This window comes from Eurytemora carolleeae, unplaced genomic scaffold, assembly GCF_000591075.1.
Source record: "Eurytemora carolleeae unplaced genomic scaffold, Eaff_2.0 scaffold1188, whole genome shotgun sequence".
NCBI classification, from domain to species: Eukaryota; Metazoa; Arthropoda; class Copepoda; order Calanoida; family Temoridae; genus Eurytemora; species Eurytemora carolleeae.
Window position 1 is genome coordinate 1,700 of NW_019397074.1, and position 24,730 is coordinate 26,429.

The 24,730-nt window shown below is 30.0% G+C and overlaps 1 protein-coding gene across 1 annotated transcript in view; it reads left to right on the forward strand.

The window, feature by feature from the left end:
• Positions 1-518: 518 nt before the first annotated feature.
• The window catches only part of LOC111711630 (otoferlin), a 28,624-nt gene continuing 4,412 nt past the window's right edge, over positions 519-24,730 (forward strand). The window contains exons 1-8 of the mRNA XM_023486021.1: positions 519-730; positions 11,196-11,254; positions 12,608-12,681; positions 14,630-14,685; positions 15,132-15,190; positions 16,523-16,614; positions 21,159-21,276; positions 23,721-23,809. Coding sequence (XP_023341789.1) covers positions 652-730; positions 11,196-11,254; positions 12,608-12,681; positions 14,630-14,685; positions 15,132-15,190; positions 16,523-16,614; positions 21,159-21,276; positions 23,721-23,809 — 626 coding nt within the window. The 5' untranslated portion in view covers positions 519-651. The remainder of the gene's footprint in view (positions 731-11,195; positions 11,255-12,607; positions 12,682-14,629; positions 14,686-15,131; positions 15,191-16,522; positions 16,615-21,158; positions 21,277-23,720; positions 23,810-24,730) is intronic.

The following is a 24,730-nucleotide window of genomic DNA, read 5'->3' on the forward strand; positions in this document are numbered from 1 at the left end:
CAAAGAGAATAGAATATATATTAGAGTAGAATTTAGACAATCCCTCGGTATGAATTTTCCCTTTCAGACTGAAAGGGAGTTCACAAATTATATTCACTAGAGTACATTAATACAGTATGTTCCCTAGACTATCCATTTTAATTTCGAATTTTTTAAAGCTGTTAAATAAACTTTATAAAATGGATTAGGTGAATAAAAACATCATTTGATTTTTAGTTTAACGGAAATCTTCATTTTTAAAGGGAAAGGCATAGAGTCTATGTGAAATGATCATTGGTCAATCATGAAACCAGCCTATTTCATGATTTGGTTTTCTTTTGATATTAATTTTAGATTATCTATAAAATGATGTTCCAGGGCCCAAAAGGTTATATAGCACAAATATGTTAAGTACACCTGCAGTATGGAAACAGTACAACAAAATGGCCGATTTAAACTTTTTTCTAGTAAATTCCACTCTATTATATATTCTATTCTCTTTGGTGATAATATTTAATAGAAAAGCTCAATAGATAAAGAATTTTTAATTTCAGACAAGGGCCTGGTAAAATGTGAGGCAAGTAGGCGAAGAAAATGTTCACAATTCTATGGTAAAGAATTCGCGCAATGCCGCTGAAATTTTAATTCAAAATGGCGGAGTAACACGTGACAATGTCGGTTGGTGTGCGCCTAGAGAAGTTTACCGGAGCTGGGACTTCAGGGGAGAGGATTTTTAAACTCACATTCAGAGGTAAACAATATTAACAGAATACAATTTAAATAAGTTTTATTCTGTATTTTTCTACTTTTTTGCTGTAATGGCCAAAACACGATATATTTAGCATTGTTGATTCCTTTTCCAGAGCAAACTTGCAATATTATGTTGGACTATAAACTGAATGCCATTTTCATGAGATTAAGAACTTAATGTTCAGTGCATTAAATGTCAGTTTTTAACATTTTTAATCCTGTATACTTAAACTATCTCATAAAAGTAATCAGAATCGTGATTAATGTCTGCATTAAAAAATAGAAAAAATTGAATGCTTTTTGTTGAGAGAAAATAAAGTTTTTTTTGTAGTTTAGACGATTATAGTCCTTTTAAGTTTAGGGGAAAAAGTCCTTAGTTTAGGGAAAATAGAGTCCTTTTTAGTTTAGAAGAAATGGAGTGCTTTTAAGTTTAGGGGCAAAAAGTCCTGAATAGTTTAGGGAAAAATCCTTTGTAGTTTATGTATGCGGAAAAATAAAGTTCTGTTAAGTTTAGGAAAAATGGAATTCATTTTAGTTTAGAAGAAAAAGAGTTCTCTAAAGTTTAGAGGAAAAACGTCCTTTTATGTATAGGTAAAATGGAGTTTTTAGTAGTTTAGAGAAAGTGGTGTTTTTAGTAGTTTAGAGAAAATGGAGTTTTTAGTAGTTCAGAGAAAATGGAGTTTTAAGTAATTGAAAGAAACTATTTTTTAAAGGTCTCTTTGAATTAAAGAGTTACTTTAACTGACACAAAGCATTTATTAAATTCTGCTGTACAGTGCGACCCAAAAATATTTCCAAAACATACTTTTTGCTCCTGTTAAATAAAGGGGCTTTTTGGGTGTCATAAAATTTTGTGTTAAATTTACAGAACGAAAAAAATATTTTTGTAATTACAGTGATAACCAAACAACTGTAGAATAGGAAGACGACAATAAAGAAATACTTTTTGATGTTGTTTCAAAGCAAATACTTTACTAGTAAGTTATTGAATCACTTGCTTAGTGATATGGTTCTGTTTACGCTGCACAATTAATGTGCCTAATTTTCATTTTTCTGTCACGCAGTAATCGTTGCAATATTGGTATATTCTTTACATATATATATTCTTTTGAGCATGGTATAAAAAGCTTAGTTCTATATAGATGAAATGAATCGATTAAAGGAGAGCTGATTTTTTTTTAAATCTTTTTTTTTTGCATTCATAGTTCTCTTTATGTATCTAGGTAATCTTGTTATCTTGTTACTTCCTTATAGAAAATTATTCCAAATTATTCAATCTTGATTTTCATTGTTGTCATGGTGAAAGCCTTCTCCTTTCAATGTAAATAAATAATGTTCTAGAGAAACAAGTTATTATGTATCATTATATCAATAATCACCAGGTTGCATATCACATTTCCATTTACCATTATTAGACCAATAACAATAATTGCATTATATATATATACACACTAGTTTAAAAACCCAGCTTTGTCTGGAAATTAAATTTTCCCATAAAAGTACACCTGCTTAACTTAGAATGTTCAAGTCAAATTATGAACATTCCTGTGGTTCTACCGAGTTCCCCGATAAGAATTTGAGGCAAATCAGTCAAGGGATGTATGAGATGAATGGACATCCAAGAAACAATCTTAAGATCTAATTAAGATTAGAATATTAAATGATAAAGAAAAGAAAGAAACTGATCGATGGTGAGAAACCAGAATAAACAAGACAAGAGAAATACTGCATGGAGTCGGCTTTAAATTATCATTTGCTTTTTAAACAATTTTAAGAATTATTTTGGACGTACTGATAGTGATACAGATATAACAGGCTTGAATATGCAACATTTTTTGCAGTGTGGTTCATTGTGTACACTTTTCAATGTAATTTAATCAACGAGGTTATAGTGTATAGAGTGATGATGTACGCTAATCCTTTAATAACTGTATAGGCCATAAACTATACCGAGAGCGTATTGCATATTTGTTTATTATAAGTTGATGCTGGCCTAACCCATAGTAAATCAATATTAGTAAACAGTTGTAAGTTTACAGTACAGCTAACTGAGCACACAGGTAGAGAAATATCATACTAGGCAACACCCTAAAGTAAACCATGTGTCTTAACATAAATAGAAATATTTCTTGAATAAATAATAAATATGGAAAGGAAACCTTCTCTGAGAAAATGGACAAAATCATTTAATCTTTATGCGTTTATCTTAAAGGGACTGAAAGCGTACTTTTATCTAACCCTCCATGCAAAGATGGCAATTCTCTATTTACAAAAAGAAGATCCAAAAAAATAGTTTTTCTGACTTTAGTTTCATTCTAATAATTTCTCCATTGTTTTTTAAAAGAAAGAAATACGCCACTGTAGCAGAGAAACTACAAATAGAAATTTTAAAACAATTCCAACGTGAATATCTAATTCAACTAATTCTAGGCCAGGGTACCATTGTAAATCGGTTGTTGCCATTTCTGTATTGAGTGTAACTTGAAATTACGCTTACAGTCCCTTTATATGAAAAGTAAACAGACCTAAATTATACTCCTTAATACTTTCCCTCAAAGCGCGTTTATTACCAGAATCTCTCAGGAGCCGGGAGGGGTATACCGTCCCGTTTTGCCTTATATAGTCTGTATGAGTACTCTACAGCTTGCTCCAAGGTTATAATGTAAGGAAAGTTATTTCAGAGGTGTCCGCATCTTTTGTAATGCAGTGTACTGTCTCTGGGCGGTAATGTAAAAACAAGACGGATGTCCCAGCCTGACATGGGATCCATCTTTCACATAAAAAATCAATGAAATATTCTGGTCATAGGAAACTATTATGTAAATTATCAAAATTATCAAAATTTAATGCTTTTAACCTCCTCAGATACTAAACAAACACTGATGCATCCATTCTTGTTCACAAATTCCGGCCATAGAGAACTGGTTTCAATATATACGCAGAGTATACGCCACTGCAATTAACTTTCCTTGCATTATAACCTTGGCTTGTTTTAAAAGTCGGTTTGGTAAATACTTGAAATGAATCGGATTTTACAGTGATACATAAATATATTCTTGAATAAACGAGAACTATAAAAACCTTGAAAAATGCCAAACAGTAAAAATGAAAGGGATTTTCACCATATCATCATCATCACATAATGAGCCAATTTCACCACTAATAATGAAACGGTTTAATTGTGAATTTCTCGCATTTCTCCGATTGAACCAACAAATGTACCAAACTTTATTCTCGTAGTTTTCCAAAAAATATCAGCAAGTAAAGTGATCTAAAAATGTACTTAGTATTTAATTGGTATCAATAACAGGAAAGATATTTTATAACAAAGAAATATATAGACTCAAAGTGTCAAAAGGTTGCTATAGTAACATAGTTCACATTTTATTTCTTCAAAAAGTGCAGATTAGTCAAAAAGATATATTTATTTTAACCTCAATTAGTTTTCTGGTTTCACGAGTCCTATTCTGCTCTTTTTTTATTTATTTATTTTATAGTATAAATTTACATTTTGAAGGTAATGCACCCATTTTCCTTGCCAAGTCGCATAAAAGAAAATTGAAATATCTTAAAACTGCATTGTATATACTTCGTGTAAGTGAAGAACAACATTTCTGTCTGTTTGTCTGTAGATCTGTTTGTCTGTAGATCTGTTTGTTCGTAGATCTGTTTTGGTGTAGATCTGTTTGTTCGTTGATCTGTTTGTCTGCAGATCTGTTTGTTCGTAGATCTGTTTTTCTGTAGATCTGTTTTTATGTAGATCTGTTTTTATGTAGATCTGTTTGTCTGTAGATCTGTTTGTCTGTAGATATGTTTTTCTGTAGATCTGTTTATCTGTAGATCTGTTTGTCTCTGGATCTGTTTGTCTGGAGATCTGTTTGGGTGTAGATCTGTTTGTCTGTAGATCTGTTTGTCTGTAGATCTGTTTGTCTGTAGATCTGTTTGTCTGTAGATCTGTTTGTTCGTAGATCTGTTTGTCTGTAGATCTGTTTGTCTGTAGATGTGGATAACAGAATTAAAGGGCAATGTATGGTAGTTGAACTGATAATGCAGTATTGTGGAGAAATTTTTTAGGATTCATTTGAGACATGTACAATGTTACAATGATGTATAATTACTGAGTTTGAGCGCAAAGTCGACGTTCAAAATCATCAATTTGGGTGGATACGTTTTCAGAATCGATTATTTTAAATTAATAAATAACGACGACAAAAAATGTAAAAAAAAATCTACAGTAATCTAATTAGATGTTTAGGAACATCTTTCTTAATTGAAATTTTCTCAATAAATGAATGTTAGAATCAATTATTTATTTCTCATTATATTGAAATTCTTATTCTTTATTAATTTGTTCCGGATTTCTTAAAATTCTTCAAATGTCGTCTTTTCAATAAAAATTCTAGGAAATCTACAGAAAATGTTTGTGAGACATCACAGAAACCAATAACTGAATAAGATTACTTATTTTCTATGATACAAACTAATTTTTTTTTTCAACCGGTTCCTGAAAGACTAATCAGGTTACTGTCGAATTTTAACTACATTTTTCGTCGTCGTTTTAAAGTAATTTTTCTAAACCGATTCTTAAAATCATCCCTGAAAAATGAACAATCTATGATGAGGATTTTAAAGATTGAATTTGCGATCTTGCTGAACAAGTATGCACTGTAGAAAAGCTTCATAGGTCTCAAATGATTCCTAAAATATGTCTCCACAATACTACATTCAAACCACCAGACATCGCCGGTCACTCCCTTTAAATAAGAAGTTTGAGAATCGTATAAATATAGTTGATGAAGCAAGTTCCATTAATTCTGTTGCACCGGAGATCTAAGAAGAAATATTTATTGTAGTGTTCAGATAGAAGAGACACACTTTTTTATTTTATTTTTACATTCTCTACTGTACTCACAAATATGGACATTTCTAACAATCTTTAAAAACAAAATATTTTTATTTTAAATAAAACAGTTTTCAGAAGAAAGTGTCAAAGGAAGTGTTCGCGAAAAATGAAAGGGGGTATAGGCTTAATGCGATAAAAAAACGCTTTTGATTTTTACTAATCTTACTTTTATCTGTTGCGTCTATAAGGAGAAACTTGTTAAAGACGTCTCATACCGAATAATTTAGCGGCCATACAAATTGAGAAAATTGCAACACACACCTTAATAGACCGTATTTAATCAATTTAATTTCAAACAAATCATTGAGATATTACAACCTATAGTCATCGATTATCTTTCCCCACATTTGTATATAGTTTATTTTTTATAATATTTTATTTTTTAAGAAAACGTTTTCAACGGATTTCGAAAATTAAGAGTGGTGTGCGGCATTCTTAGATAGTTGCGCAAGCGACAGGAGAAATAAACAAATCAATTAAAAAATATTATAAAATATAAACTATATACAAATGTGGCGAAAGATAATCGATGACTAAAGGTTGTAATATCTGAATGATTTCTTTGAAATTAAATTGATTTTTTACGGTCTAAGTAGTATGTTGCGATTTTCTGAATTTGTATGGCCGCTAAGTTATTCGGTATGAGACGTCTTTAACAATTTTCTCCTTATAGACGCAACAGATAGAAGTAAGATTAGTAACGATCAAAAGCGCTTTTTTATCGCATTAAGCCTATACCCCCTTTCATTTTTCGCGAATACTCCCTTTAATATTATAAATATTGATCATATTATTGTGGGTACTGGGTATGAACCTTTTTTGAGAATCTTTCGACTTTCTGGTTTCTCAAAACGGAAGGATACAATTAATCTCGATCCCATTATTCTCTTTTTTTTCTAAACTGAGTCATTATCTATATTTATATTTATAAAGTAGTAATCTCTGCTTGTATGCCTTGGTGCCTGTCTGTTAGTTTATGTTCAATCATAACTCATGTTAATCCATGGACCGATTTGCCTCAACGTTGAATTGAGGAACTCGTAGAACCACAGGATATTTTTATCTTGGTAAAAAAATTTTAAGTTGAGTGGTAGACTTTTATAGTTAAAGTTTAAGCTCCTGGTAAAGCTGGGTTCCCGAGCTAGTCCATTATGTTTCAAAAAATTGGAGATATGAACATTGTTTACAGTTGATATTAAAGATAATCCCTGGAAGATTGTATATATATTTTATCCATAAACATATAATCTATGAAGTATATGTATTGTATACAGTGATCCAAAGGTTTCAAGCTTTCGTGAGAGTTTTGCAAATAAATTTTTAAAAACTAAAGATAAAAACAAGTTCTTTAAAGTTATAAATTGTACATGTCTAAGGCTAAAAAAGTATAAGTGAGTGTGTGAGATAACATTAAAAGCCAAGGCACTGAGACACTTAATCATAAAAGTTCATGCAACTTTTCTTAGCAGTCTGAATCTATGTGACTGTGAGTGGAGTATTTTCTCAACTTTATATTACGTCATGACGTCATACATACATCTTAAAGGGAGTGACCGCTAAGAAGTGGAACTAAAAGGGACCGTAAGCGTAATTTCAAGAGACTCGCCATCCAGAGATGGTAATGCCTGATTCACAACGGTTCCCTTGAAACATTATCAGATCAATAATGTGAAAGATATTGTCGTTTTCTGGTTTAAAAGTGTTAAAATATGATAATTTATATTTTTTTCCCACAGTAGAAATGCGCAAGTCATTTTTGAAGAGAAACAAAATTGGTTATAATCATGGTTTTTCTAAATTATAAACATTGATTTCTAAATTATACTTGATCAGACAAAGTTGTTGTGAACTGGCATTTCAATATTTGCAGGGAGGGTCCCTTTAATACACAACATTGTTAAAACAGAAGTAAAATCAATTTCAACAAATAATCTGTTACTAACGTACACAATTACTAAGTCCAAATGAAAACTGTGTTAATATTTTTCAAATTCATGTCGAGATAAAATTGTATTTTTTTTTCTAGAAACGGTTTTTGAAAACAAAATACAGGAATACAGTTCTAATTTTTTCTCTTGTAAAATATCTGGATTCTGGAATGAAGATGCTGTATTTCTGTCTTTCTGGAATAGATGATATAATAACCTTACTAGAGTCATAATAATCTAGGCCTTAATGGACGCTTCGCGCCACCTTGTCTATTTTCAGTTTTAGCTTCGACTGCTGAAAGTTGGCATTTTAAGCATTCTCAAATGTTACCGATTTTTTTTGTTTAAATCGGAGCATTTTCAAAAATAAGAGTTTACCCGCGAAATTGTTTTTTAATGTCGACGATCCATAAACATGTTTTGTAGTTATGCAACTGCGAGGTGTAATAAAAAGTTTAGTCCGATCGGTTCAGCCATTATTACGTTAATTGGATACAAATTAGCAAACAGACACCAAGACAGACAAAAAAGTATATATATATTATGTATAGTTTATACATCACATGAATATATATAATATATATGTATACAGTATATATAGTATATATAGTATATACATCACATGAATATATATAATATATATATACTATATAATATGTATGTATATAGTATATATAGTATATATAGTATATACATCACATGAATAGATATATAATATCCATCTAAAAGATATTTTATCTAGAATAGATGTGAATACATACTTGATGTTCTTATGGGTAATTTGAAGAGTCCTAGACATTAGATAGAGAGGCGGGGCCTCAGGATGGTGGTGGGGCCACACATGAGAAGGGGGGGGGGTACTTGTTTCTTTTATTCAATAAACCTTCTTTCTTTTATTCTTTTATAATGTCTCTAACTAGGAATATCTTTATCTTAAAGGAACTGTTGACGTAATTTCAAGATATCATTTGGTTTTCTGGTGTCTCTGCAAAACAGACAATTGTACATTTCTGGCTTCAGAAACAATAGAAAAAATATAAGAATTAAACACTTTCCAAGCTGAAAAACGACGTTGTCTTCCATATTATTTATCAAGGATACCATTGACACTTTTTAAAAGGAGACTCACTCTAAGTTACGATGACTTGTCCCTTAACCCTATCCCTGCTGGGTACTTGAAAACCAGGATATGCTGGGGGGGGGTCAATTTGACCCCCCCCCCTCTAAATCCCATGTTTGATGTCCAAATATGACAAATGATACATCATTAGAAAGCTCTTGTGCTCTACTTTTAGAATCTGCAAAAAAATTTGCAAATTGGCAAAAATTGAATTTTATATCGCAAAATCCAGTTATATAGTAAAAATGTTTGCAAAAAAAATTTGTCCAAAAATTGAAAAATTATACTTTTTTGAAAAGCCCTCAACCATGCCATTTTAAATATGCAAAAATTTTAAATATGCAAAATTTCAAATAACCAAATTTTTAATCATGAAAAACTAAAAATGTGCAAATTTCCTTGGACAGGTTGTTTGCAAAAAATTTGCAATTTTTTTCGCAAAACACTTGTGCAATCCGTTTCCTTATGTCATAGGCTTTCCAAAAAGCTAAATTTTATCAAAATCTGACAAGTGAAAGTGGGTCAAAACAAAGATTTAGTATGTTACAGGCAAAAGCAGTCATTCAGGCAGTGTGCCTGAGGACTCAGGCAGTTAGTATTAAAGCCCGGTTTTAGGCCTAAAGGGAGGGCTTTGGGTATGTAGGAAAATTCAAAAAATTTCAACAGCCTCAGACCAATACTTTTTAAGTTATGTAAAAAAAATACAGCAGGAATAGGGTTAAGGTAAAGAGGCATAATGGAAATTTTTTTTTTGAATTAATATTCTTTTTATCAATTTTAGGTTTAGAAGTAAATGCATTCTTTCTTTTTATTAAAATATGAGATACCAGTCTAAACAAACTTATATTCTAAAATATGATTCGCTTTTCAAAGTTAAAAAAACAAAACAAAAAATTCGAAACTTTTTGCTACCAAACCAAATTTTAATTATTTTTTACACTTATAAAATTTACATCTTGGCTGGTTGCCACAGCGCTGGATCAAATCAGTGTTTCTAGCCGCAGCGCTCGGCCCAGAAATCGCCTTAACTCACCAAACGTTTAAATCGACTGAAAAGGTTTTTTGATAAAAAGTCAAAATAACACATTTAAAGATAGTTTGCCCGGACATACTAATCTTTAGTTAGTTTTGCGTTAAACATCTTATAACTTAAACATGCGTGGACTTGATTTTAACCCTATCTCGATTAGGCTATTTTTGTCTAACATAGATTTGCCCTTAGAATTGAGATAGGTGGAGTGTAATACATGTCCCTAGTCCAACTTTTCAAGGTCTGTTCCTTAAAAACAATTAGAAATCTATCTTGAATGGTTAGGGTGCAAGGGAGTATTTTAAATAAGTTCTAAAAATGCGTCGGAAAAATCTGCAATATAAATATTTTTACTTTTGACTAATATTAACATGTGACATGGTATTACTATTAATTTTTCATGGGCTTTTTAAATATATAAGTTTGGCCCTGTCACTTAATATAATAAAACAAGACATTCTTGTATATATGTTGCCTATAGCCGGCTTGTCATGGTGGGTGTCTGTCTGTGTGTTTTTCTCCAATAAACATCAAAACGGCTGAACCGATCCAGTTCAAATTTGTTTGTTGGACCTCTTATGACCCCAGGGAAGGTTTATGAATGATCAAAATTTAAAAAATAGCCTCCAACAAAATTCAATTTCCATAAAGTTTTGAAAATCCACGAAATTTTTTGATAAAATCCGCAAAGTTTTTTTGTTTTCGTTTTCCAATGTATACAAAGAGAAAATGTTCACAATTTCTAGTATAACAGCAATTTCCTCCAATTATTAAACTTTTAAAAGGTTAAAATAATAAACAGTGAAAACCAGAAAACTGTGCAAAAGAAAGACGACATTAAAGCAATGATTACGTTTTTTGATGTTGTTACAAATAATTTTGCTTGTAACTTATTAATCACTTATTAAGTTTAAGGGGTCTGTTTACACTGCACAATTACTGTGTCTCATGATGTTCATCGGACTATTTAAAGTTATAAATTGAGGCTGAAAGCTTTCTTCCAATTAGCACACTTTTAAAAGGTTTAAATCATAACATTGATAGATGTGTTTAGTTGACAAGTTTTTGACTTTTACTGAAGTTTGTCCATAGTTTAGTACAGGGTTACCCACTATTAAAAGATAACAAGCTAATTCTAGTACAGTCTAGTAAATTACAGTTATAAGTTTAGCACATTTTAGTAAATTACATAATTTAATAAGTAATTTCAAGAAATACAATGAACTTGTTTGTGCAGACTAAGTGTACTGCATATAGTGAGAGTAATGTAAACAAGCATATTGTTGCTAATTTACAGTTTTTTTTGTGTAAAATGTGTAATTGATATAGAGTAGTCATGTAGGCTTCTCTTTTAAAGGTGTGTTTTGAAATCTTTTTAATTTCAAGGTTGTTTATTTTTCTTTTTTTTCAGGGGTGTTTATATTTTTATTTTCAGGGGTGTTTATATTTTTCTTTTTTCAGGGGTGTTTATATTTTTATTTTCAGGAGTGTCTAAACAGACTAAATTATTTGATCATAAAGGGGACACATCAGTAATTACACAGGTAGGCATCCAGTCATTTATTTATTTATTTATTTATTCATTTATTTATTGATTGATTGATTGATTCATTTATTTTTATTCTCTTATTCATCCTTTCATTTATTGATTCATTCATTCATTTATCTTTTATTTACCTATTCATCCTATCATTATCCTAATCATTCATCCTAAATGTATTTACCCTAAACATGGGGGTGGGGAGAGTTAGGGGTATTGGTAACCCACATATTTATCCATGTTGCCCTCTCATGAAGCTATGATCTTAAAACATATTGATTTCCCAGAAGTGACTTTACAGGAACATCTAAAGAATAAAAGTAGCCTCTCAAAATGCTCAGATAGCCTATAGACTCTCAAAATGCCCAGATAGCCTATAGCTTCTCAAAATGCTTAGATAGCCTATAGCCTCTCAAAATGCTCAGATAGCCTATAGACTCTCAAAATGACCAGATAGCCTATAGCCTCTCAAAATGCTCAGATAGCCTATAGACTCTCAAAATGACCAGATAGCCTATAGCTTCTCAAAATGCTTAGATAGCCTATAGCCTCTCAAAATGCTCAGATAGCCTATAGACTCTCAAAATGACCAGATAGCCTATAGCCTCTCAAAATGCTCAGATAGCCTATAGACTCTCAAAATGACCAGATAGCCTATAGCTTCTCAAAATGCTTAGATAGCCTATAGCCTCTCAAAATGCCCAGATAGCCTATAGCCTCTCTAAATGCTCAGATAGCCTAAAGACTCTCAAAATGCTCAGATAGCATATAGCCTCTCAAAATGCTATGATAGCCTATAGATTCTCAAAATGCTCAGATAGTCTATAGCCTCCCAAAATGCCCAGATAGCCTATAACTAAAAAAATTGAGCAGCAAACTTGCTGGTCTAATCAATTATATTTTTTCCAAAATGAGCTGTATACAATTTTGAAGTTGGACAATGAACTTACATTTCTCGCTAACTTTACTGCAAAGATTATTTTTTAAAGAGGGGGGGGGGGAGGCCCCACATCATCTTTAATGATAATTAAGTCATAAATCAATTAATTGTACATCTGTTGTAAACAGGAATATATTTATTAAGTTGGATTGGGGAATAAGAGGGATTCTAAATAGTATCAGAAGGGAAAATGGCGGTGGATCAGGTTTATCAGAATTAATCCTTTCTCATTCATTAGAAAGAAGGACAGGGGAGAATACATAATTAAAGTTTTCTAAAAAAAAAGAATTATAGATGATTTCATCATGTTATTTGTGGCCCTAAAGAACAAATACATCACAAGTTTATATCTCTTAAAGCAAACCAAAACAGAGCTTTGGCACCCCATATTTTATATTATGAATTATATTTTTTTAGACAGTTGAATGGCCAATAGCAAGAGGGCTCGATGTTGATGAAAAATTAGAAATACTTTTACTAGCTCATAACAGGTATATAATAACAAATACTAGCTCATAACAGGTTTATATATAACAAATACTATCTCATAACAGGTTTATATATAACAAATACTAGCTCATAACAGGTTTATATATAACAGGTTTTTATATAACAAATACTATCTCATAACTGGTTTATATATAACAAATACTATCTCATAACAGGTTTATACATAACAAATACTATTCTCATAACAGGTTTATATATAACAAATACTATCTCATAACAGGTTTTTATATAACAAATACTAGCTCATAACTGGTTTATATATAACAAACACTATCTCATAACAGGTTTATATATAGCATATACTAGCTCATAACAGGTTTATATATAACAAATACTAGCTCATAACAGGTTTATATATAACAAATACTAGCTCATAACAGGTTTTTATATAACAAATACTATCTCATAACAGGTATATATATAACAAATACTATCTCATAACAGGTATATAATAACAAATACTATCTCATAACAGGTTTATATATAACAGGTTTAAGGTTTATATATAACAAATACTATCTCATAACAGGTTTATATATAGCATATACTAGCTCATAACAGGTTTATATATAACAAATACTAAAGAAAGTTTAATATTTGCCTAGATAAGTTTTAAAACTTAGCTATTTATGCTTTGACACTTAAGCGCCATTTTCTTTGGAGCCTAGCTCTCTAGGCTTCATTTTCTTTAGAACCTAACGCCAATGTTATAACCGCATAATAAACTAATTTTATCAGAAATCCAATTTAATTTAATTAAATTAGAAAGTACTAGAATGGATAGGTTAATTTGTAACTATATTTACTCTTCATAATTAAAGTTCAAAATTTCAAATAATTAATTCTATTTATAATTAATTGTATTCAATGTTTACTCTCATATAGTTTATGAATAGAAATTCAACATTTTAATTAGAATTTTGAAATATACGCGCTTAGGAAACCTTAGATTACACTTTTACTTTAAAACCTACACTTTTACTTTAAAATCTACACTTTTACTTTAAAACCAAAATCTGCACTTTTACTTTAAAACTTACACTTTTACTTTAAAACCTACAATTATACTTTAAAACCAAAACTTTTACTTTAAAACCAAAATCTACACTTTTACTTTAAAACCTACACTTTTACTTTAAAACCTACACTTTTACTTTAAAACCTACACTTTTACTTTAAAACCTACACGTTTACTTAAAAACCTACACTTTTACTTTAAAACCTACACTTTTACTTTAAACCCTACACTTTTACTTTAAAACCTACACTTTTACTTTAAATATGAGCGTTAAGTAAACTACTAAGTATTGTACAAAGAAAATAAGAAAAGAAATTGTAAAAAAGAAATTAATCAAACTTTTGATGAAAAGGATTTGTTTACAAGATAAAGTTTGTGCTATAACATTCATTAAAGAGACTGTAGACGTAATTTATCTTAAAGAGACTGTAGACGTAATTTGAAGGAATCCTCATTTAAAATATTGGAATGTCTGCAGATTATCAACAATATCCTTTAAACCTTTATCGGAGAATCAGAATTATGAAAAATGTTAAATTTTGACAGTTTCCACTTTGGTCTATATTGAACAAATCCGCAATTGAAAATATTTAATTTTTATCTAACTCCGACAAAGTTATACTCTAGCTTTCCTCAAAGCAGGACCTAGGTCTTTGCAGAGGCGCTTCTAACAGTAGCTAGGAAAACAGAGAGACAGAGAAAAATGGCAAGTTAAGGTATGAAGGGAAATTGAAGAGGAAAACAAGATAATCAATTGGAATGCCTGCATTCATCTGTCAACGCTGAATTACCCTTGTACAAGCGCTGATAACAAAACTTGCCACTCAAAGGTCACGTAAAATTGTATGTACAGTCCCTTGTACAGAAAGTTTTCAATGATGTGGACAAAATAATTATTGCAAAATTTTCAGGTTTTTAAACAATCGGGTAGTTGCTGTGGTGTCCCTCCCCCTCCACCGACTCCTAGGAAACTTTAAACTAAAATTAAATTATTTTAAATTTAGAATTAGTTTTCAACGGAATAGACTTGAAAACTGTCATGCTCAAACAAAGACAATAACTAAATTGTGAACAGTAAAATTTCACTTTGTAGCATGAAGGAATTGAGTCTTTGCCACAAACTCTAACTTTCTATTCCCTATATCTTTGCAGTCAAATGGCGAAGATCTTATATATTTTAAACAATAATTCTGTTAAATCATATAATTTGAGGTTTCAATATTTTTCTTAAATTTGCAGTTTTACAAAAGTGTAGATGGATGATCTTTATCTCAAAGCAAAAAATGTAATTTTTTCGGAAATGGATTTATAGACATAAAAACTGAATTCCAAGAAATTACAAAAATTAAGGAGCTAGCGATGTAAAATGATTTTACCGAATAATCTAAAAATTAATATTTTGAATGTTGTCAGATGAATCTCACCAACAGCTTATGGCGACTATGCTTGACCCAAACAATCGACCAATCAAGGTAAATAACGACCCTGTCGAAGATTGGACGGATTAAGTTAATCTCGGGAAGTTTAGCGGATTTTCTCAATGGTTTGACCAATTATTGGTTAAAGAAACTAACACTCTAATTTTTATTTCTGATTTCTTTTCATTTCCGAAACCTTTGATATTTATAGCTATGCAACCTTAAAGTAACCAAGGTTTACACCATCAGGTTGAAAATAAATAAAGATTAGAGTTTTGGGCAAGGAATCAACTGCTTTCTTGTCGGAAATGACTAAAGTTAATCCACCCATTTGAAAGTTTACTTCGAAAAAGTTTTTTAAAAACCCATTTAAATTTATTAATATTTTCACAATTCTAAAGTTAAAACGCGTTTTTAAAGTCACCAAGAAAACATTTGTAATAAATTACTTTGAAGCAGTTTTTACTAGATACAGTAAAGCTCTCCAAGTAAGGGGGTTTCAACGTTAACCTTAAAACCATCTAAATTTTACAGAGATTACTTGCTCAATATAAACTGAGATAGAACATTGTATAAAATCACTGCAGGAAGACACAAGTTGAAAATCCTACAAATTTTCAGACACAGGAACTCAAATATTGCCGCAAAAGAAAAATTTTTATAGTTTTTATTGTTTTTATGACATACACACTCTATAGAATACAAACAACTTTCAAAACAAAAAAGAAGAATTAGAATAATTGCATTAATAAAAACAAATAGAATAGTTAGGTAAATTATTTTTTTTTCTATGATAAAAATTATTTTCTTAAAGGGACTAATAACGTAGTTTATCCTCCATGCAAAGATGGCCCTGCCAGATTTACAACTCTAACCATGATACCCTTAACTGATCAATAAAGTGGAAGATATTGTCGTTTTTCTAGGTTTAAAAGTGTTGAACTCTGGTAATCTTGTAATGTTGTCCTACAGTAGAAATGCGCATTTCACTTTTGTAGAGACGACAAGTGAAAACAATCCATTTTCTAAATTTAAAACTTGAAATCTAATTCATACTTGACAAAGCTTTAACGGTTTTGAATCGGGCATTGCCATCTTTACATTTGTAATTACAATTGTAATTACAATTGTAATTACAATTGTAATTACAATTGTAATTACGCTGACATTTTGTTTTACACGAAGCAAAATGTTTTTATTTCTAAGAATACTTTTTTGAGCATCATTTACAACATTACGCTGCACTGTTTGTATTTACAGAATAAATTCTCATACCTCCTTAATCTCATTCTCATACCTCCTCAATCTCATTCTCATACCTCCTCAATCTCATTCTCATACCTTCTCAATCTCATTCTTTTAAAAACAAACTTCCTTTTTTTCTAGGCGTCCCTTGAGTTATTCATCTGGTATAAAGGTCCGGGCATTCACTTTCGCAACTTTATGGATATGGATACAGGGACAGAACAGGATGAAAGGTAAATAATTATAAATATGGATATGGATACAGGGACAGAACAGGATGAAAGGTAAATAATTATAAATATGGATATGGATACAGGGGCAGAAAAAGATGAAAGGTAAATACTAATAATTATGGATATGGATACAGGGACAGAGGAAAGGTAAATAATTATGATTATGGATATGGATACAGGGACAGAACAAGATGGAAGGTAAGTAATGATTATGGATATGGATAGAGGGACAAAACAAGATGAAAGGTAAATACTAATAGTTATGGATATGGATACAGGGACAGAACAAGATGGAAGGTAAGTAATGATTATGGATATGGATACAGGGGCAGAACAAGATGAAAGGTAAATAATAATAATTATGGATATGGATACAGGGACAGAGGAAAGGTAAATAATTATAATTATGGATATGGATACAGGGACAGAACAAGATGGAAGGTAAATACTAATAATTATGGATATGGATACAGGGACAGATGAAAGGTAAATAATTATGATTATGGATATGGATAAAGGGACAGAACAAGATGAAAGGTAAACAATGGTTATGGATATATGGATACAGGAACAGAACAAAATGAAAGGTAATTAATAATTATGGATATATGGATACACCTACAGGGACAGAACAAGATGAAAGGTAAACAATGGTTATGGATATATGGATACAGGAACAGAACAAAATGAAAGGTAATTAATAATTATGGATATATGGATACACCTACAGGGACAGAACAAGATGAAAGGAAATTAATAATTATGGATATATGGATACACCTACAGGAACAGAACAAGATGAAAGGAAATTAATAATTTTGGATATATGGATACACCTACAGGGACAGAACAAGATTAAAGGTAAATAATAATTATGGATATGGATACAATACACCTACAGGGAAAAAACAAGATGAAAGGTAAATAATGGTTATGGATATGGATACAGGGACAGAACAAGATGAAAAGTAAATAGTAATTATGGATATATGGATACACCTACAGGGAAAAGATGAAAGATAATATAAGAATATGAATACAGAAGAATACATATTGGGTAATAAGAATATTTCTTATGAAAAAATGCTAAATATCTAATTTTGTCATTATTTTTTATCTTTAATATCGTGGTAAAGCTACTTATAGAAAATATAGAAAATAGAAAATTTCTGCACACATTTTACTTTCTGTAAAAATATATAAATGATTGATATTGTTTTGAAAGTGAACACAGATTTCTTCTTTGAGGTTTAAATCATTCATATTTTCTTCAATAGACTCATTCAATATGCATAACTCAGCAATATTTTTTTATTTAATACGTTTTTTACATTTATAAAGTCTAGGGTTACCCACTGTCAAGCCTACTTTTATCCTTCACATATTATTTAAGAAATGGAAAAAATGCATATTTTAGCGGATATCCTGTCTATATGTGTAAATAAACATATGTGTAGTATTTGTTGGTTTTGTTGGTTTTTCCCCAAAAAACGCAAAAACCAATTGGTTTCAATTTTTGGCGAGAATAGTATAAAATTTGCATTTAGAAATATTTTTTTAATGAAAAAATGTCTAACTTAATGTTTAAAAGCATTAAACAGTAGACATTTTTCGGAAGTAGGAGCGCAAAGCACATTTCTTAGAACCCCAGTAAAAAATTTCTTCTTTATCAGAATTGTTAAAATTTGATGAATAATTCAAAAAGAATTTATTCATCACTTAGCTTAATTTTGTTTATTAAAGTAACCTTTTATAGAGCCAATCACTCGGAAAATTCTTCATTTTCATAAAATAATTTTTATCTTCAGAATCTTTAAATTTTTTTTGATTAAGCAAAGGACGCCGAAAGTGTAGAGCTTGACAGGCATTTTAATGAAAAAAGACAAAATTTCAGTTTTTGATTTTTCATCAAATACATTTTTGAGATCGTAGTGTCAAATTAGTTTTCGAAAGATTTAGCTCGAAGATTTTATTTTCATACGGACAGGCTAATTGATTTTCCAATTCAAAAGTTATATTTTTTAAAAGCCTTGTAACAGTGATGTTTCAAATGGACAGTTTTTATAGTAAAGTTAAGGTGCTAAAATCGTTTGCTTTCTGCTCTTAGAAGGGTACGGACCTCTCCCCATAGTAGTTCCCGATTCCACAGCTTGTAAGAGAACTGCATAGAGTTGCTCATGACTTATCCTACAAGGAGTAGCAAAATATAGGAATTAAACAGTAAAGAAGAACTCCATCTTCAGCTTATCGACTAATCAACATCTCAACTGAAACAAGAAACACAGAAGTATAACCCTCTATAGGTATACAAGCCATGCACAATGATACCAGTTTTTACTGGGCCGGTAGTGAGGACTGGACTACTGTGGAAGATTCCACTTGATGGGACTTTAAGGCTTTTCCCCATTATGCATAAGCAGTGCAGGCCTAAAAATAATAAACATAAAGAAGAAAGAAAATTTAACAGGAAAAATGGGAGAGAACTCTCTGATGATAAGCTTTACACTATCAATTTATTCTGTTAGCGATTGGAGACAATATAGGAGATGGGGCTGGGAGATGTCCTCTCCACCCCCTCCATTTCACCGTGATAGAAAATACACCTGAAATATGTATTTGTTTGTAGCTGAATCAGTTCTAATTTAGTTGCTGACACATCTAATGTGTGTACTGTAGAAAAATAGAAAAGTAGGCATCTTCACCTAATTAGCTGAAAAATGATTGAAAGATGTAGAAACAAGAAGAAAATGAAGAACAAGAAATGTAGAAATGTCAAAATTTTTGCATATACTAACATATAACAGTTTAAAGAATATTATATAAATTTAAACTTAAAAATAATTATGTAAAAATAAGTTTCTAAAATGCAAAATCACCAAAAAATGTTTGATAATTAACACTTTTACCTTGTAAACGAAGCACTGAAGGCAAGACAAAATAAGGTTTTTGAAACCCGTATTTTCAAATATTTCACCCTAAAAAGCCAAGCTGAAGCATGTAACAGTTTTACAAGGAATAAGTCTTCCATAAATATGTTTTTTTAAAATCTAAGATATAAAAACTTTAAAGTTTTAATACAGTAGCCAGCCAGGGTAATTTACATAACCACTATAATATTATTTTCTAACTAGAGGTAGATGTAACCAAGAAACAATTTATTAAACAATCCAAACTTTTCCCACAAATATCCCCAAGGGTAATTGTAGACAAGTTTTTTATTATTAGATTAATAGTTATGAAAAAAATTTGTCTTTTCTTTCCTTTTGATATAAAAAAGCTAAGACACTGCAGGGAGCCTTTTTTCTTTATCAAATTCTCAATCCAATTAAACTAAACTGTAACAGACGTTATTTAGTTTTTCCAGCTTCAGTCTAACTTCTTAATTGGAAACAAAAAAAAATGCTTCTTGCAAACCAATTGTAGATTTTGATAAAATAACAGTACAAATTTTGCAGATATTTACAGGTTTTCATTTGCAGATTTACAAAATTTGAAGATAAGATTTTTTGTAGCAGTATTTTTATTCTGACCATCCTTTTTAGTCCTGTGAGCTGCCAATTTACCACAAAAGATTTGGGACAGATCGGTTCAGCCATATTTTGACTTTTTGTTTCTGTATAAACAAACAAATCAACGAACAGACATATAATATATATAAATATATATATATATATATATTTAATACTCCAAAATACTAACAATAATGACGATATTTATAAATTTTGCTAAGGGAGGTTACGCAGCCATTTAATTCTACTATCTAATACAGGGTTAACCACAAAGAATGAGTCAATAGTTTTTAAAAACAATAAGCTATGGGTTAATTTTTGTATTTTGCCTTGAACATAAATGGTTCTTTGTGAACTTTTTGATTTGGGTAAGAAATAAACTTAATAAACTAGGAACCCTGAATGTACGGATAATGCCTTGATTAGATTCTGTACAGCCTAAAGTCTCATCCCTGTATATTGTGTTAAAAAGTATAATGGGCAAGTTTTGAAATTCCAAAAGAATTTCTGAACTATTATATATTTATGTAAAGTTTGGATCGATTTGAATTGAACTTTAACCCACCCTGGTTGGAGAGTGAATTTAATAAGTCTAAAAATAGCCTATCTCCTTTTTTAATTTAGCCACAGGCCTAAAACAATACTTTTTTAATGGATTTAAATAACAAATAATTAAAAATTAAATAATTTTACTTTATTAATTCTCTCATACAGTGCTGAAGGTTGAAGTTTAAATATTTTCCATTTCAATCTTAAACTAGAGAACTGAATAATTTTAAATATTTAATTATGAAATGTTATAAAAACATTATAAAGGAATTGAGTGTTTGTCACAAACACTGATTTTCTAATCCCTACATCTTTGCTGCACAATGGTGTAGACCTTTAATATTTCAAACTCTAGAATATGAGTAGAGATATTAGGTGTTAGAAAATTTGAGTTTGTCGCAGAAACTCAATTTTATTGAATAAGTACTTATTTTAGCTAACACAGATTATTGTTAGTGCATCTCGTTTTAAAATCAATTTGTTCAGTGCTTGGGAGGGGGATATGTCGGATGATCAAAGAGCATTGATTGACATAGAGAAGAATATTGCCAACATAGAAAGAAGTATGTCAGCAAACCAACTTGCAAAAACAAGCAGACAACAGGTATAATGCCTTATTTTAACATAAAGGTAATTTAAAAATTACCTTTCTGGCTTTTATGCTTTGTTTGTAATGTTATATTAATTTAAACTAGCGCTGAATAATATATAAACTGTATTTTTACGTTTTGACTTTTGATTTTACTGGAATAATTTCTGTCTGATAATAATATTAAAAAAATGTTTGTAAAATATTTTTGCCAAAATATCAAATTTTTATGTAAAACCCGGGTTACTCTTTGGGTCGAACTTTTCGGCTAGGAAAGACTAAAAGCCAAATGCATCAGTTAGATTAGTCAGTTGGTGGAAGCACTGCAGCTTGAAAAGGCTGATTGCATTTCGGCTAGGATTACCTAAAGTTGCGTAAGCGCTGTGGCTAGGAGTATAACGGTTTGGTTTGACAAGCTGAAGAATGAAGATCCAAGAAATTCCTATTGGCTTTGTTGTTCAATAGAAAAAAATGCCGATTTCCCTTTCCCTTGAGGGAAAATTGCCTTTTAAGAAATCATCAATTTCCACTGGGGTTAAATACCCTTGGGAAATTGCACCTAACAACAAGAAAAGTATGCTCTAAAGATGTTTTAAGGTCTACTTTAAGACCTAAATTCCACAGTTACATTATTACATGGCCATATTGGAGAAAGTTTAGATGAATTTGTGCTGAAGTATCGTCTTTAAACTTGGAAATATTTTAGTTTTGTACAGTTTACAGTTTTACAGTTTACAGTTTACAGTTTACAGTTTTACAGTATACAGTTTATAGTTTACAGTTTACAGTTTTACAGTATACAGTTTACAGTTTACAGTTTACAGTTTACAGTTTACAGTTTACAGTTTACAGTTTACAGTTTACAGAAATAAATTCATTTTATTTTCAAGCGGTGCATTCATTTAAACTCCAAAATGTTATGAAATGCTTAAACTGCACCATCTTCAAATGAAATATGACTAGGCAGAATTTATTTGAAAGCATGGTTTGCGGCATTTTGCGTGACACTTATGCAAAAAAAAATGGCGGATATTTCTCATTAAACTTTTGCTGCCTATTATATTTAAATATTACAACTTCTAAATTTGACATGGCATAAACTATTTTCAGACAATTCACTCTTTAGAACCATGATGAAAGGTTCTCAACATTTAGGTTGAAAAACTAAGTTATCTTCAAGATTTTAAATTGATTGTCAAGAAACTCTTTGAATTGTTAAAACAGTCTCTTGCATGAAAATATTATATATAAAAAATGAAAATGTAAGCAAAGTAATGATGTATTTGAAGAGAGTGTGCTAGAACCTTAACAAAGGTTTTATTTATATTTATTTGCTTTCACTTTATATTATATTCTTTTATAAACTAGAAAATCAAGACACTCCGTAGACAAATCCTTTATTTGTGATGTACTGTGTTTTTGCTGAAAAGGGTGTACCAAAAAATCAAGCAAATATTCACTCATTCCCCCCATTTTTATGTATCCAAAGCCTGAAAATAGCTTAAAAAAAACTAATCTGATTTGAGGCTTTAAATGGAAAATAAAGTAAAAATTTAATTTTGTTTATACATCGTTATGTATGAGAGAAAAGCATTGTTTCTCGTGTGTAGGTGTATAAAGGTATAGGAGAGAGATGTATTTCTCAATATATCGACAAACTGTCCACATTGCTTTTAGTTAAACATTGCTACATTTTGGATCCTTAATCACTTCTTAGGATCTAAGATGTATATCATTGCAGAAAGTATGTTATGTGACCCAACAAATCATTTGTTTATTGAAGCTGCAGAATATTTTTCTCAATGTTTAAATCATTATTTAATAGATAGTCATAATAGTTTGTTGTGCCCCGATAAAACATTTTTAAATTTATACCAATATTTATTTTTGATTTCAGTGTTTTAATTTCAGCAGTTTTTTTTATTTAATTTAGTTTTGATAGCAGTTTTTTATTTAATTTAGGTTTGATAGCAGTTTTTTATTAAATTTAGTTTTTATAGCAGTTTTTTTATTTAATTTAGTTTTGATAGCAGTTTTTTCTTTAATTTAGGTTTGATAGCAGTTTTTTATTAAATTTAGTTTTTATAGCAGTTTTTTTATTTAATTTAGTTTTGATAGCAGTTTTTATTTAATTTAGTTTTGATAGCAGTTTTTATTTAATTTAGGTTTGATAGCAGTTTTTTATTTAATTTATTAAAATCGTTCAAAATGTTTATGATTTGATCTACTTTGAAATTCTATAAAACATTTGCTGATAAAGCCATAGCTTATCTTTAGGGGAGGAGGGAAGGGGGGGGGGGTCGAGACCCTGTTGCACATCAAAATTACCAGATATATATATGTTAATTTGGATATTTTTATTTTACATAATAAAATGTCAAACTAGATATGTACATTAAATATACATAATCAAGAACTGAAATTTGTTTTTATCTATTTTTTTCATATTTATTTTCCAGGGAGGAAGTACACGAAGCCTGGATAAAAATGATGAAAACTCAGGAAAAAGAAAATTTTTCATCTCTTCTGAAAAGGTTCAAAAGAAAAGGTGATTTGCTTTTTTATCAGTCGTCTTTTATTTACGCGACACTTAGTAATTAACCAACTTAATTCTAATAATTTTTTGCTTTTTATTTCATTTATTAAAAATATTAAAACTAGTCTTTTTTAAAAAATATCTGTTAAATTTCTGTAACGGAACTGAGTTCTTACCACAAACTGGGATTTTTTAGAATTTTGTTTAGTTTATTTAGTTTATTTAATGCTAAAACGGAATTTTTGTTATTTGATTAACTAAGTCGTTATAGGATTCATAATATTTGACCATATAACCATTAATTTACATTTATGCATATTACATCTTCATCATTAATACAGATATAATAATTCATATATGTTCGTGTAAATACAATATATCCATATATCCATTTACAAAGATAAGCTAATTAGAATACCAGAGGTCTGCTGTAATTATGTAATTAGTATAATTAAAACAAAGAACAAGGAAAATTATATAATTATTTTATACTAGCTTGGGAACCCAATTTTTTCTACATATTAGTCTACCATTGTCAAGTTATAAATCAAACCAAGCTTAGAACATTAGAACATCTCAGTGGTTCTACTGAGTTCCCCATTTAAAATTTTAGGCAAATCGGTCTAAGGTTGCATAACTCTCAAACATACAAACCAACAGACAAACAGAGATTACTACTTTATATATCTTAATTTTTTTTCTCCGTTTTGTATTTTATCGTTTTTCCTGTTTTGCGAAATTTCGCTAAATTCTTAGATTCGAGACGCGGCTTATAGATTCATTAAATTCGGACACAGTATGTTTATATGCTGAAAATACATATTATTAATACAAAAATAACTAATAAATAAATATACTATTGAAAAAAAGAATTAATATTTAATATAAATATTATTTACAATTAATAAATAGTTATACCTAATACGCTCCTCC